The following is a 15,990-nucleotide window of genomic DNA, read 5'->3' on the forward strand; positions in this document are numbered from 1 at the left end:
AATCCTTCAAGGTAATTTCAGTTTAGTCCCACATATGTCGCGTCAAGTAGCTACCTCGCTGTGGCAAAGACGAAAAACAGCTTATAGGCTTACAGAGACAGATAATGGACAAGCACAAACACACATACAGATAACATGCACATCAATCAGAGGACTCAAGGGTAATTAACCAGATGATGAGCCGGGATGGGATTAACTGTCAACACTTCCTGGTTGGCTGGTCATGTGGTGAACAGGAGCCAATGAGCCCTGAGGGAGTTTTCTCATCTACTGAGCTATTGAATATTAAACACACATACCGTGTAGTGTAGGTTAAGACAGAGGGAAATCAGAAGAATGAGGTACATGGAGGAAAAGAAAAGAAGAAGCCCTGGTGAATCACACAGCTAGAAAAAATCATTTGTTGCCGTCGTAAAGGGATTTGTGCACACGATCACCTCCTGTCAGCGTCTGCTTCTTACATGTGTTGAATGATTTTTTGGAATAGTGTCAGCTTTGGTGTGATTGTTTTGAAGTCTACTTCAGCTGTACTGGTATTGTTCGGATGCCTGGCTCTTCAGTGTGAGACACTACATTACAGGTCTGTGTGGAATATAACATGGAGGATCTGCAGCTGTGGCCTAAATCTCCTGTCAACCATGTCAGAGCCATAATGGAGGCTCTCTGGCGATGCAGCTGTGTGCAAACGATGCATCGATAGACTTTAACCACTGGGCTAGGAAATGAGATATCGGACACATATAGGTGTGGGTCAATTAAGTGACTTTATTACCTTAATGAAGTGTAATGAGGTAGACTTGTTTCAAAATTTGTATCAGTGAAGCACAGTGACCTTTCTTGTCTTTTGTCTGACCTTCTGTTCCCAGTTTTATCCAGACATGCTTCAAAACAGCAAACGGGGACGTGCATCTATAAGCATGAATTTCTTGAGTTTGTATTCCCCGGATTTTCAGTCACGGTCAACTATAAAACCAGAAAGACAAGTGAAGACCGACAGCATTTGTTGTTTCCAGCAATTATGAAAACAAGATAATCGACATAAAACGATTATTCTGTTTCACAAGGGCCCTCTGTTTTTGTCTTGTGTTATAAATCCAGTGCACCTCTTTCCTTTACAGCGGTGCTGTTTCACCGTCTTGAACCACGGACCCTTTCTCCTTTACCATGCATTGTGGCAGTGACTTTTTGCTGCTTGTGTCATCACCATTTATATCTATATATACAGCCAATATGTTGATAATTAATGTGTTTAAAAGAGCACAACGTTCTTCTTAGCCTCTTAATTTAGCTCTCAAAGTGCACCACATTGATGCATTTAAAATGTAGGGTACACTATTTTCTTTCTAAAGTCATGGTGATTTGCTGTAATCAAGCAGCCCTAAGCGTAACATTATAACGTGCTGCTGCATAACGTTTTAGGGAGATGGTTGTGGTTTTGGTGGTTTTATACAAATATCTGACTTTTGGGGTTTATGTCCCATCTCATGCCACCATTTAACATTGATTTATTTTATACCAAGACCACACACTTTCACTCACCTTAACCGAGTGTTAGTCATCTAAACATCCGAACTGAACCACACACACACGAAGGTACAGCAGCAGATCTGTAAATACTCATATGGACTGGGTTTGAAAGGGACTGATAACAAAAAGAAACGGCCACTTGTTGGTACTAAAATGATGAACAGAAGGAACGAAGCATGCCTGTAATAGAAATGCAGCATGGATGCTGGAGGCCCAGTCACCTTCAGTCCTCTATTCAGAGGCATTGTATGGATCATATTTTGAGTTTCGTCTTGAAACCAATGTTTGAAAGAGGTTTGAGGGAGAGTCAGGATACAATATCTGCCTTTAATGACTTATATCACTTTGGTTGTATTTAAAAGAGCTGTGAATAGAGTTCTACAGCGACCTGGTGTCGTACCTCCCACACTGAATCAGTCTGTGTCTAATTGAATTAAAGCTAACGAGTTTACAGACAGCGTTGTCTGTGTAATTAGTACATTGTCCTAATCAACACAACAACTATTTAAGAAGTCAGATCTCCAACTGCAGTCAATTCAGATTAGCATCTATAAGAGAGACAGGAATGACTGATCACCGAACGTCTGTTGTTTTAGCTGTCAATGTTAAATTCATCACTTTTATAAAGATTAATCTGTTTGAAGGAGAATCGTTTTATTAAACTCAACGTGAATTTGCTCAATTACATTGTTTTTTAACGCAGTATTTATCTTCTGCTCTCTTTCAGGCTGTGTGATCAGAGGAGAGAGGGAGGTAACCAATCGTGAGAGAAGAAGAAGAGAAACAAGGAGAAGAAGAAAGGCCGGAACGTGAAAGTCGGTGATGAGTATCCGCAGCAACAGCTAATGAACTAGGAAGTTCATCAACAACATTTCGGTAGCAAAACCAGGATCTCACCTCAGTGGGAGCGGCGCTCCACTGAGAGGAAGCAGGAAGTAGGGGGGCAGAGCGACGTGCACGGCTGGCTCAGGTTGGAGTGAAGATGCTGACGATGAAGCGGCACGGCCTCGGGCCGCTGAGGGCCTTCCTGGTGTTGGTGGGAATTTCTGCGCTCTGCGGCGTCGCGTTAGGAACCCGGAGAGGAAATGTTTCGTTGGATCAGAGGGGCCACAGACACAGACATTCAGGTATGACAGACAACCAGGAGAAGGAAATTATGTTTTATTTTTGTACTGAGCTGAGTCACACAGATACTGGTAATGAAAAGATGCAGCTTTTTATATTGTAGACTGTTGTAGTCTATTTTTTTAAAAACACTTTGTAAATAAAAAGGGAGCTTGGTTCTCTTTTTTAAAGAAGAATTTAAAGTGTAAATGACACTAAAACCAATTGATCTGTTGATCTTTACCAATCAAGACTCCATATTCTAACAATGTTGTATTGTATTGAATGGAAACACAGATGGGTAACGCACACTGCTTCTTTTTCATGGTATTTATGCATTTTAAAACTGACAGTGATCCGTCCCTTGTGACCACGAGTTGATTTTTGATAATGACTGTACAGAGATGTTACCATTGGAGCCGTGAAACAAATATTTACTTGGGTGAATTTAAATGCGTCTATCCTCCTTTACATTTACAAACTGGAAAAAAAAAGCACTACATTCACATTTCCTTGTCAACACTGTCATCTCTTCCTCCAAACATCTCCCAGGACGGTTTGTATAATCACGTCTTCGCTGCATCTTGAGTGTATTTGCACTCAGATTTTATGCATTTATGTTCTATTTACAATTCTAATCTTTTGTTGTTGTACCTTTACTGACAGAGCAAAGACTCACTTAGCAATTCATTTCTCTTCCCCACCCCTCAGTTACAGATGTTCACAGCTGCTCTGTACAACCGCAGCCTGCTCATGTTAGCCACTGAGCAGCAAACACAGGTTAAGTGCCTTTTGCTAAGAGCCACCTAAAAAAACAACTTGTTGAAGTGTGTTCACACCATCGCCCACGTTTTCTCTGCTGGGATCTGAACTGGTAACCAGTAATTCAACAGTGGGCCTCTCTGTGCAGGAGGTCACTGCTTCCCACCCACTTCTAAATTCAGTTTATTGAAAATATTCTCAGAAAACAAACTGCACTTTTAGTGATAAGTCATTCATTCAACACAGAGTGATTTAAATGAGCGTTTAAGTGTTGCTTCTAACCCTTTAAAACACACTGTAATGTGTCGTAGACTTAAATTGGTTTAAAGAAATGTACTGAAGCTTGTTTTTGTGTTTGCAGGTCACTTGTCGCTGCACAGACACAGACAGAGGGCTGGGAAGGAGGGGCAGGTACTCCACAGGTCCAAACGAGGATGGGTCTGGAATCAGTTCTTCGTCATTGAGGAGTACACCGGGCCTGACCCGGTTCTGGTGGGCAGGGTGAGTACAACAAAACATTCTTGAGGATCTGTCTACACAAAAAACAGAGTTTTAGGACACAAAAACGCCGTCTACTATTCCGCTGTATCTGTGTGGACGTGTAACGCGGAGCTTTTGCGAAACGATGACGTCCTCTCCTCAATTTTGCGCGTGTTGCATCGTGTAATGAGCATGCACAAGAAACAATAACAAAGATGGCGGACTAGCGTACGTTTTCATATCACTGCTCGGACTAATTACTACTTTTCATTTGAACTTAATATTGCTGCAACACTGACGGCACGTGTCCCCCGGGGAGTTTTCTATCGCGAGAGGACGGGCCGCTTCCCAGCATTGGACGCTTGGTGGGCTGCCACTAGACACTCGGCTCCTGATTGGACGAACGCTTTCCCTCCGTGGGCTGCTGCTCCTCAGCTTTTAAACCGGAAACAGCATAGAGGCTCGTTTGGAAACTTTCTTCTCTTATTTCACCAAAATAGTACCGAAATGTACTTCTGAAAAAATTGGAGGCGAGAAATAATCCGTGCAGTTACTGAATCTGTCTTTATTTTAGATCGACAACGTTTATTTTAAAAGATTCTTGGGAGTCTGAAGAGGCGGCGAGTTGCGTCGGACGCCCGTGATTTGCATAAAGTAGACTAGACCTCAACTTTATGCAAATGAGGAACGGCCGTCGTGACGCTTCGTCTCTCGAATCGCTCCACCATGCTACCAGAATGCATTGCACGGCTGCTTACATAGACAATGACTGGGAAGCGTGGAAAGGATGGATCCTGTGGACACGTACCATTAGCGGGTGAACAGAAGCGTCTGCTGCCCCCCCATGTTATGTGGTCCACCTCAGCCCCCGCGGTTTAAACTCCACCAGAAACAACGGTTTTGGATCTGTAACTAGACGCTAAGAAGCAACTCCACACCGTCGTCCGTCCACACATGAGGGACATTTCTGAAATAATTAGCTATTGCTTTACTGTTGTTTACAGTTTGTTAATACTACTGTGCATGCTCAGAATCTTCATCTCTGGTATTATCGCCACCTACTGGCCCAGCGAGTGTTTGGAGTCGTTTTTTGCGTTTTAGTGTGGACGGAGATATTCTGTAAAACGAAGGTTGTGTGGACATTTTTATATGGAGAGGAAAAGTTTATAAAAAATTTGTGTAGAGAGGGCCTGAATCCACTCCTATTCCCCTGAGTCAAACAGAATTAAAATTACAATTAGTGTTTAACTAACAGCCAAACTGAACTCCATCTACAGTCATGGCGGGGGGGCATGCAGGGTAACAGCGAACTCCAACAGGATCTGCTGTTCCCATTTGTCAACGGGGAGAGGGGGGAGAAAGATGGAAGAAAAGAGAGAGGTCATGTTCACATTCAAGGTGAAGATGATTGGTGGTTCTCCTCCACAACAACAACATCAGTCAAAGCGAGCGGCGGCTTTCATAACAAACAACAAATTATGTTTACAATGCATCATATTTCATCGTCTCGAGGTTGTGAAGGAAGAACAAGACTTTAATTGAATATTGAACATTCTTCAATTTTTTGGGGATGACAACGTTTTAAATCTCTCACTTATTAGTGTTTGCCCGTCTCACACAGCACGCCGACCGCAGCCCGTTTATCTTTACGCTTCTTTCATTTGTAAACTTGAGAAACAGACGTCGCATCTGCCGAACAGCCGAGCTACAACGTGTATTCTGGTCTCGCCTGTCGACCAGACTACCCGTCTCCCTCTGTAATCACCGGCCCCGTCTCTCGTTCTCTTTAAGTTCCACACCATCTGAAATCCAGATGTTGTCAGCACCAAACACACCCTGTCTTTTAATATGTCTCCGTCTCTGTTTTCTTTCTGGTTTGTCTCACTCGCTTCTTTATATCTCACCCTCCTCCCTCCTCCCTAATTCAGCTCCACTCAGACGTCGACTCAGGCGTCGGCAACATCAAGTACATCCTGTCCGGCGAAGGTGCGGGGACGATCTTCGTTATCGATGACAAGACGGGCAACATCCACGCCACGAAAACCCTGGACCGCGAGGAGCAGGCCCAGTACACGTTAACGGCCCAGGCCGTGAACAGAGACACTAATAAGCCTCTGGAGCCTCCGTCAGAGTTCATAGTGAAAGTTCAGGACATCAACGATAATCCTCCCGAGTTTCTACACGGGCCGTACTACGCCAGGGTGCCTGAGATGTCCAATGTTGGTGAGTAGGAAAAGAAAAGGGTAAGGGAACAGGAGGGGGGAAAAGGTAAAGGTTTAGGTTTACGGTATTTATAATGTCCAAGGCTGGTGAAAAGACAGTGAAATGCATTATGGGTAGTGTAGTAGAAGAGAAGGACATCATTTTTGTCATGTGATTAATTTACTTGTCAATGATTTTTTTCGAACCGTTGTTTTTGTCATGAATACTTCCACAGAACACAAATATTATGTGACGGAAAAGTGACAACGCAACATGAATAAAGACATCAACCAATCACGTTTTGCGGAACGGGTCGAGTTGCGTCTATTTTTATGAAACAACAACATGGACGGCAAACTTCATTACTCCTTTCAACCTTGACAAAGGCAGCGCAAACCAGATCCACTCCGTCCGTTCTTACCTTTCACAATAAAAGCTCTAGACCTAGAATAATCGCCGGCGAGTATTTTGCTTTTCGTGTAGTTTTGTGTCATTCGTCATCCCCCTGGTGTGTAAAGGCCTTTAGTTATAATTTTAAACATCTAAAATGATGATTCAGTAGTTGAGAAAACTAAAAGCATGTCTTAAGTGAAGGTATATCTGTTAAACTGACCAGCAGAATTGTTTTCATCCCAAATATCAACTATAATTTGATAACAGCAGCGATTCAGAAGAGATAATCGATAGTACAGGGAGGCTATCCGTTGCATTCTGAGTGACGTTTCTTAATGAAGTCACCGATGGAGTCGGAGCATCGTCGGTGTTGTTTGTCTGCTTAACAGCCTTTTTCATACATTATTAATTATCACTGAAATCTGACCACAGGAAGTGTGACAGAGAAGTGGATAGCAGACCAGTAGAGGACACATTCAGCTCCTAAAAAGCCCCGTCTCTTACCCTTCCCTTTCTTATATGTTCAAAAAAATGGGCTCAACCAGAAGCTGGGAAATATTTAGCACTAGGTTGGCATGGTCGAGAGGCTCCTGCCATCTCCGCAGAGCCTCCTTACTGGGAGCTTCTGATCTTGATAGATTTTCTTTCCAAATATTATGTGGACTTGGAGAGTCTTCAACCCCTCCAGGCTGACCTGAAATGAACCACGCTGGCAGCGGTGCAAGCCTGAAACTCTGAAAGCCAGAGAAATCCCTCCTCTGAATGGACTGGACTTCCATAGAAAAGAACTTCTGAATGAGTTCTGTTGAGGCTTTTTCTTCTTTCACCCATCCGCTTCTTAAGCTGAAACCTGAATACGGAAGTCTGGCAGGGGAGGGCCCGCCGGTTACCATCATCCTCAACCACAGAAGAAGAACAGAAAGAAAAGCTTGACTAACTAGGTCCATGTGCCCATCAGGGATGTCAGAATCAGAACAGATAGACAGGACAGTCTTAGTAATTCACCCTGAAGGTAGACGCCACATTGAGACCAGGGTTGACTGATTACACTTAGAAACCCAGTGGGTTGGGTGCTGGTGCTCACATAGCTGCGACTACAAACATCAAAACAGTATATATGAAACTTTAAGGAGTGTGAAGTAGTTGCAAAAAAAACACACTGTGTGTTATGGATATGAAGCACCCGAAGGGGCCCGGCAAATATCATCCAGCTGCAGAGAGTCAGCATCAGCAGTTTCTAGACCTGCACTTCCAGTCCAACTCGTGCCACCTGAAGGCAGCAGACATGTTGATGTTCATCATCTCAGATGAGGATAGAAATAGCTCTATAGTTTTTATACTTGCACCATCTGCTGTCAATGAGCCAGCTGCATTTTCTTTTTTTTATTTATACAGTAGTTGCTGTTTCGCTGAGGTTTTGTTTTACATTTTATATTATATTATATTAACTAATAAACAAAAGTAGCCGACCAAGTTGTGTCTTTAAAGGTCTTGTATTTTAATTTGAGTGATTATTATCATGCTATAATGTTCTATTTTTATTACATGTGCATATTGTATATTATAAATAATAATATGCACATATACGAAAAGATAACTAGTCTATATGATTAAGATAAATATGTAAGTAATGAATTTGTATTTTGATTAATAGACATTATAAGTAATTAATTGGTATTATTGATTGATAATGAATTTATATTTTGGATAATATATTAGGGATAATTATATCAGTAATTAATTTATGTTTACGTATGACAGAGATAAAAGCTAATAATTATATTCAGACAAGTTTAGGAAAATTAATTAGAGCATATGTTTAGCTCAATAATGAAGTGGTGGAAGGGGTCGGATTAAATAAGGTTGTACTTCTTCTCACTCCATTTATTTTGCTTATGCTATTCGTTTTATGTAAATATAACTTTTTTCTAGCTGTCCACTTGTTTGTATGATTATTTATCTTTTTTTATTTTTAATTTTTTATTATTTTACATGTCGATCTATTCAATCCAGCTCTATGTTTATATACTTTATACATTATATACTGGATTTTAAATTCCTGTTTTGACCAATTTGTTGCTGCATTCAAAAGGTTTTGACTTGAACTTTAATCCCGGTTAATTATGAAGATTTTTTGCCAAGTTGCTGGTGTATGTTTATTATTTTAATAGTATGATGTTGCCTCCTTCACCTTCACTTCAACACATACACAAAGCCCAGGTATCGGTATCGGTATTATTGGCACTGCAAATTAGATTGGTGCATCCCCAGTAAAACCTCATAAAGTACACTCAAAAACCTGCTATAAATAGAATCAAACTGTAACACTCGCCCTGCATGTGGTGCGATTGTTGATGGTGTTCAGTTAACAGATTTGCAGTGAATAAATTGTCGTCGTCATGTTTTAAAGCTCGACAACGATGCATTTTTTAAAGATTATCCGATAGGTTTTTGAAAGGGTTTCACGAAGCCAGATGTTTTATTTAAAACACGAACATTAAATTGGAGAGTGGATGTTTCCACCCGACAGTGATGAAATGTAGATGAAATAAGAGAGGAGACCAGCCTCACAGGAGCAGTTCATCCGTGGCGTCTGAGAGATGGGAGAGTGTTTCCCTTTCCTCATCCTGCCGATGCAGGCAGGTGAACCGACTCTGTTACAAGCCTGCTCGTCAAACCACTCTGGAACCGAACCACTGAGGTATAGAGTCATCTCCTGACGTGTCTCGCCGTGTCTGTGTGTCTGTCCCGTAGGTACGTCGGTGATGCAGGTGACAGCTACAGATGCTGATGACCCGACCTACGGCAACAGCGCCAGGCTGGTGTACAGCATCCTGCAAGGACAGCCGTATTTCTCTGTGGAGTCTCAGACAGGTGAGGATGACAACAGAACCCGGACTTGGGTCAACGCACATCTACACCACAACCAAACATAGCTACCTGTCTTGAAACACGGACCAAGGAGTCTAATGCACGCGCGAGTCAGAGGGTGCAAGCTAAACCCTGTGGACTAATGAAAGTCTTGCCCGCACCGTCAGGGAGGTGGAGCGTGAGCACGTGCGATAGGACCCGAAAGATGGTGACAAGAGGTTAACGTCACGTTGCCGTAAAGTGGTATCGGAGCCGTTTTGCGAGTACGAGTACATGAGCACAGTATCGGTGCATCCCTAATATGTAAACATTTACTTTTAGTTTCACATGGGACACTAGCTGCGGTCTCTTGGGTGAGACCCAAGTCCTGTCTGTTGACACCAAATCAATATAATTACCATAATCTCACATATTGACATATGATGATATTCACTTTCTTTTTCCAACTTACAAATTCAGCTATTAATCATTTTTCAGTTCAGACTTACCTCAGAAAATCTGCTTTTTCAAAGATGTAAAACTGCAATAAACTGATTTTAGTCCACAAATATTCAAGACTTACCGTCATTATTATGAAACACACATTGAAGCATTTAAAATAATAATAACATGATTCAGGCATACTAATGTATCCCTTAACCGCTGTATTTATCAGGCATCTGGTGGAAACTGCTCGTTGCCCACACCAAACTGAAAACCTGTTTCTTTCTGCAACATTTCCACCGTCTACCACTCTTAATATAAAAAGCTAAGAGCTCGCCGCTGCAGGGATCATGTAACAGCGCGTCCTCGCCACCGAAATTGGTGAGGAAAAGAAGGCACAGCTGTAAAAGAGGTCCCCAGAGGACATTCAGCCTGCTCTCTGCACAGCCCAGGCCCAATATTTGGGTTTGCATTAAAGGAAGAAATTGGATGTAAGGAGAAGAGGTTAGGGCAGACGTGGAGCTGTGTTGGGGTCGGAGAGGGTGAGGAAGAACAGAAAGAGAGAGGGTAGGGTAGAGAAGGAGAGAGACATCGGTTAGAGAGAGGGAGTTCATTTTAAGAGAGTGGTTCGGGCGCAGAGAGGGAGACAGATTTGGGCAGAGTAAATCTGGCTAATCAAACCAGTGTTGGGTATTTGACTGGCTCAAATCCATAGCTCACATTTCTAATTGGTTTGGAGATTATCAGCTTTGCATGCTGTCACACACACACACACACACACACACACACACACTTGGCATAATATGACAGTAGAAAGCCTCGACTCGCAGACACTGCATGTGGAGAAAGAAAGCGAGGGAGATGGAAAGAGAGCAGTCACTGATGAATTAAACAGAAAGAAAACATTACTGAGGCCGGAGATGGAGAGAAATGAGACTTCAGCCGTGTTTAACTAGAGGAGATTTATATGAACAAGGAGAGATGGTGTTTTCTTGCAAAATGAAATATCTTGAAATAAATCATGTTGTACATTTCGGCTTAAAAACTGATTGTTTTTCAGGCGAGTTTGAAATATTAAAATATTTGAATGACATCATTTTGGTTGATAATAAGACTGAATCTGATTGATTTGATGTGACGATATGTTCATTCAGGTATAATTCGTACTGCCTTGCCAAACATGGACCGCGAGGCACGCCAGGAGTACGACGTCGTCATCCAGGCCAAAGACATGGGCGGTCACATGGGCGGGCTGTCGGGGACCACCGAGGTTAAAATCACTCTCACGGACGTCAACGACAACCCTCCAAAGTTCCCACAGAGTGAGTAAAAACACTTTCTATCAATCTATCTATAAGTATTACTGTACGTCTGTCGGTAACTTTCCTCCGGTGTGACATTTCCTTTAAAAGGTGTGAAAGTGCTGCACCACTTCAGCCACATTACAGTCTGCCGGTACTTCCATCCTGCAGCTTTCTATGCTTTTCTGCACCATACATGTGGGTTATGTCACTACACACACGTGTTTACATCATGCTGCGTGTATACTGTATGTGTGTGTGTGTGTGTGTGTGTACGTATAACCCAGAAAACATGTCGCTAGCCAGCTATATAGAGGCTAGGGGAAGTCACTGTACGAGGCACAAAAGATAACTTAAGAAATCAATTATTAAAGGTTCATACCAGCCCCCTGCTATGTCCTCAGGCGTGTGTGTGTGTGTGTGTGTGTGTGTGTGTTTAAACCTCTCTGTGGGACATTTGTTGAATTACTGATTTTCCAAGCAATAAAAAGTAGTGAAATATTTAGCCTGGATGTGTCAAGAGCTGTAGATTTGATGCTTAAAGAGGAAAGGAGACAGAAAGAGAGAGAGACACAATTTGAATACTTATTTTTGGTAATAGATTTTGAGAAATTCTGAATTTGTATAAGAAGCCTGTACCTTTAAAAAATAGGTTGTTTCTGCAGATATTACTCTGAGGTATTCTTACATTCTTGTATAACTATTAGGGCTGTCAATCAATTAAAATAGTTAATAGCACAATTTTTATCAGTTCAAAATGAACCTTAAAGGGAGATTTGTCAAGTATTTAATCCTCTTATCAACATGGGAGTGGACAAATATTCTTGTTTTATGCAAATGTATGTATATATTTATTATTGTAAATCAATTAACAACACAAAACAATGACAGATATTGATCCAGAAACCCTCACAGGTACTGCATTTAGCATAAAACAATATGCTCCAATCATAACATGGCAAACTGCAGCCCAACAGGCAACAACAGCTGTCAGTGTGTCAGTGTGCTGACTTGACTATGACTTGCCCCAAACTGCATGTGATGATCATAAAGTGGGCATGTCTGTAAAGGGGAGACTCGTGGGTACCCATAGAACCCATTTACATTCACACATCTGGAGACAGTTTTTCCTTGCCAAAATTTAGCGTACGTTTGGAGCGTTATTTAGCATCTTTCGCGACAAGGTAGTCTGACATGGTTGGTACCGATGGATTCATTAGGTTTTGTAGTTTCATGTGATACCAGTATCTTCACTCTAGCTTTAACACTGAGCCCACTACAAATTTAGAAAGATCGGCGGCCCGTTGGATTAGAGTTGTGTTAATGCGTTAAAGAAATTACTGGCTTTAAAATGAATTTGTGTTAACTAATAACTATTAAAAAACATGTATGATTCAACAATGCAATCAAGTACACAAATTGTAGATTTCTGAGAGGAACAAACAGGATGTGTCCTTTTTATCACTCTTTCTTTCCTCCATTCAGTCATTTGTTGACACCGTATAATACTAATATTTCAAACTGCAGTATTATATCTGGTTGTCCTATCTTCTCCTTCACCCTGTCTTGTGAGTTTCTTTCTGCCTCTCTGTTGTTGTTCTTTTCTTTTTTCTTGTTCCTCCACACTCTCCCTCTCCCTTGGCTCTGAGCAGAGCAACTGCTGGCAGAGATTCAGCAGAGTAGCTGCAGGAATGGATGGAGGATGGAGAGGGTAGAGGAGACGGGGAGGGAGGGGAGAAGATGAAGAAGAAGAAGAGCTCAGGATTTAGCCTGTGGAGAAGCTGAACAGGCGAGGAGAGAGAGAGACACGAGCAGAAGCAGAGAAGGGAGGGAAAAGACACAGAGACGCAGAGAGAAAGAAAGAGACTGTCAAAACCATCAGTGCAGTTCTTGTGGATTCCAACCAGCTGACCGTGTACCGGCGTCCTGCAACGCAAAGCTCAAATCTGATCCTGCAGGTCACGACACACGGACATTTTGAAAGAGAGTTTTAGAGCAGATTGTCTTCAGTACTGTGTAGTTTGAATTTTCCATACAGATATATATATATATATAAACACATCTCAAGATGATGCAGTCCAGCTGCACAGCTAATACATCTCAGACAGTCTCAATCAAAACTGAACATTATTATCTTTGTAAAGGTGGAATTTATGGCTGAGCCGTTGTATTGGATTGCATTGGATTTGACAGGTGTGCCTAATAAAGTGGCCACTGAGTGTTTAAAAACAAGTTAACCAGGGTTTAAAACCGTTAAAGGGTAGGTGGATAACCAGGCCTGTGGACTCATTTCTATGTGAAGGACTCGGGACTGCTTTGCTTCGTAACGTTAGCTGATGAAGCTAGTTAGTATCATGGAGATCGGACATTACAGATGTCAGCGGTGATATAATATGATTATAATGTAATGTCACATCACTCTTTTGGCCAATGCCCAGGATGATTGCTCGCCCCTACGGAGTGCCCCCTATTGAGTACTTAACGGCCATCGGTGTCATTAATAACAAGGATTTTCTGAAAGTTAACTATAGTACCTTTAAGTTACACCGCTAACGGTGCCGTGTAAACACTTCTGATGTAGCGGAACTTAACCGCGATCTTTTCCTAAACCTAACCAAGTTGTTTCCTGTGAAGATGGAAGTTTATTTTGAAATTGACGCTGGACATTCGGAGGAAAACGCAGGAAAAATGAGGATTAACTTTTCTTAAGATATCATAGTTGTATGAGAATACATTGGGATAACAGAAGGGAGTCGGTACTATTAGGTGGCAAAAGGACACAGTATTTCCATTTTCAAATCCAATACTTTACATTTAAGACAGCACTTCATAATAATAGTATAATAATAATAAAGAAATGCTTCTACAAGGACATGATACATTGTTGTGAGGAGTCAGTAAGGCTTGTTTTTTCTAGCCACAGGCCATCCACATGTTTCCATACATAAAGTGGATATAAAACATTGTGAAAATAAGATAAAATGCAGGTTTTTATAACCAAACATTATCATCCATAAGTGTTTACAAAGTGCCTCTTTGCATTACTTCTAAATATCAGCTGTGCATCAGTGGCAGTTTACATCTGTGATACAAGACAACACATCAAATAGCAATATGTTGTGGTGGCGGGTACCCTTGTTTGAAAAAAAAAAAAAAGTGGAAGCAGTACAAACACCTGCAAGAAAAGCCTCCCAGATGGTGTGAATGAGGACAGTGATTACTTATTTAGTAGTTGGGCAGAGAGAGAGAGAGAGAGAGAGAGAGAAGGGAAATCAGATAAGCAAGTCAAGAAAGAAAAACAGAAGCAAAGCAAGAGGCAGAAATAAAACAGATACAAAGAGAGAAAACACAAGGAAAGAGATAATAACAGACAGAGAACGATATATGGCACAGCTCGACTCCCTCTCATGTGTTCCAGCAGCTTTTCACTTTCCATTCAAGCTGTTAGTTTTTTCTTTCACTCCCAAGGCTTGATCTCTCCGTCTCTCTCTGTTTCTCACAAACTCTCTGTCCTTGTAATTCTCTCCCTCTCACCTCATTATCAAGCATCTATCATTCGCCACAAAATCCATCACAGCGCAGGCAGAAGGAGGAGCAGGAAAAAACAAAGTTATAGTTGTTAAACTGTCCCTGACTTCAGTCGTTATTAGACCGACACGACAGAGAGACGGTTTTGTTAAATATCGTCAGCCGCAGTCCTTCACAGCCAGCGCTCTCTCTCGTTCTTGTTTAAACATGAGCTATGCAGAACAAAGCAGATAATAAAAGACATCCGAAGCTGTGAAAGATAATCTGTCGGTTGATATCTGCACAATTGTATTTGCACATATCATTTGCCTCCAGTGTCTTTTAGGATTGCTGTTACAGAGCCAGCTATTCTCATCAGCAAAAAAACAAACAAGGAATCCATCAATTTAAACAAAAAAGAAAAAGGATGATTACCCTTTGTAAGGTATTTCTGTATCACTGCAGGGATGTTAAATCCATCTTTAAACCTGGGGGAGGAACTTGTAATAAAGGTTTGGCCAGAAATCCAACAAAAATCCAACAACAAAACTTACAACGATGACATCATAGATCAACTTTTCTCAATCTCCGTATCTCTTTTAAGTAAGTTTAATTTAGTTTATTTAGATCCCCACTAGCTCCTCTTCCTGGGGTCCTCATCCATATTTTTAACAATACTTCAAAAAGAAAATACAAGCATACATCAATACACATCTGTAACATTCATAATCACAATATGACTCAATACATAACAACCACTAAGACACACAACAACAAACACCAACTTAAAGTCTATCTAATACAGACTGTACATTTAATCTCCTACATAATTGAGAAAATAAATCACTCAACGTTTCCACTAAATCACAAATAAAGTGGGATGGATAGCAAATAAATAAAATAAAAACAAAAAAAATCATAATGTACACTATTTGTTGCGTAATATAATAACTTGTTGTTAAAAACATGTAATACTTATTAATAAAAAATATGTAATTATAAATGCTATTATAAATAATAAATAATATTATAAATTAATTAATAAATTAATTAATAAATAAATATAAATAAATGAATAAATAAACTTTCATCATTTGTTATAAAGTTCTGACTCTGGATCAGCAACATTGAAATAATTTTCTGCAATTAGCACTTTATTCATGCTATTTTGGGGGGTTAAAAGAGACATATTCACGTACTGTATTAAACAATGAAAATGTGCAGTGCACGTGTGCACATGTGCAATGTCACAGAACTGTTTGAGTATAGCTGGCCCTTTAAGCACACTATATTGAGTGGGATACACGGCTTCCATCATCTCATACGTGAGGAAATTAAAGCATGTAGCAACTCTTGAGTTTAAATCCTCAATATGGAGTCAGTTACACAAATCGTTTTAACTTTCAATAGAAATTTGCTC

At 40.9% G+C, this 15,990-nt stretch overlaps 1 protein-coding gene across 2 annotated transcripts in view; it reads left to right on the plus strand.

The window, feature by feature from the left end:
• The window catches only part of cdh11 (cadherin 11, type 2, OB-cadherin (osteoblast)), a 106,913-nt gene that overhangs the window by 69,339 nt on the left and 21,584 nt on the right, over positions 1-15,990 (plus strand). For both annotated transcript variants that reach the window (XM_074647381.1, XM_074647382.1), the window contains exons 3-7: positions 2,255-2,654; positions 3,755-3,894; positions 5,802-6,096; positions 9,223-9,342; positions 10,917-11,084. In XM_074647381.1, the coding sequence (XP_074503482.1) occupies positions 2,510-2,654; positions 3,755-3,894; positions 5,802-6,096; positions 9,223-9,342; positions 10,917-11,084 (868 nt within the window). In that variant the 5' untranslated portion in view covers positions 2,255-2,509. The remainder of the gene's footprint in view (positions 1-2,254; positions 2,655-3,754; positions 3,895-5,801; positions 6,097-9,222; positions 9,343-10,916; positions 11,085-15,990) is intronic.

Source organism: Sebastes fasciatus, chromosome 9 (assembly GCF_043250625.1).
Source record: "Sebastes fasciatus isolate fSebFas1 chromosome 9, fSebFas1.pri, whole genome shotgun sequence".
NCBI classification, from domain to species: Eukaryota; Metazoa; Chordata; class Actinopteri; order Perciformes; family Sebastidae; genus Sebastes; species Sebastes fasciatus.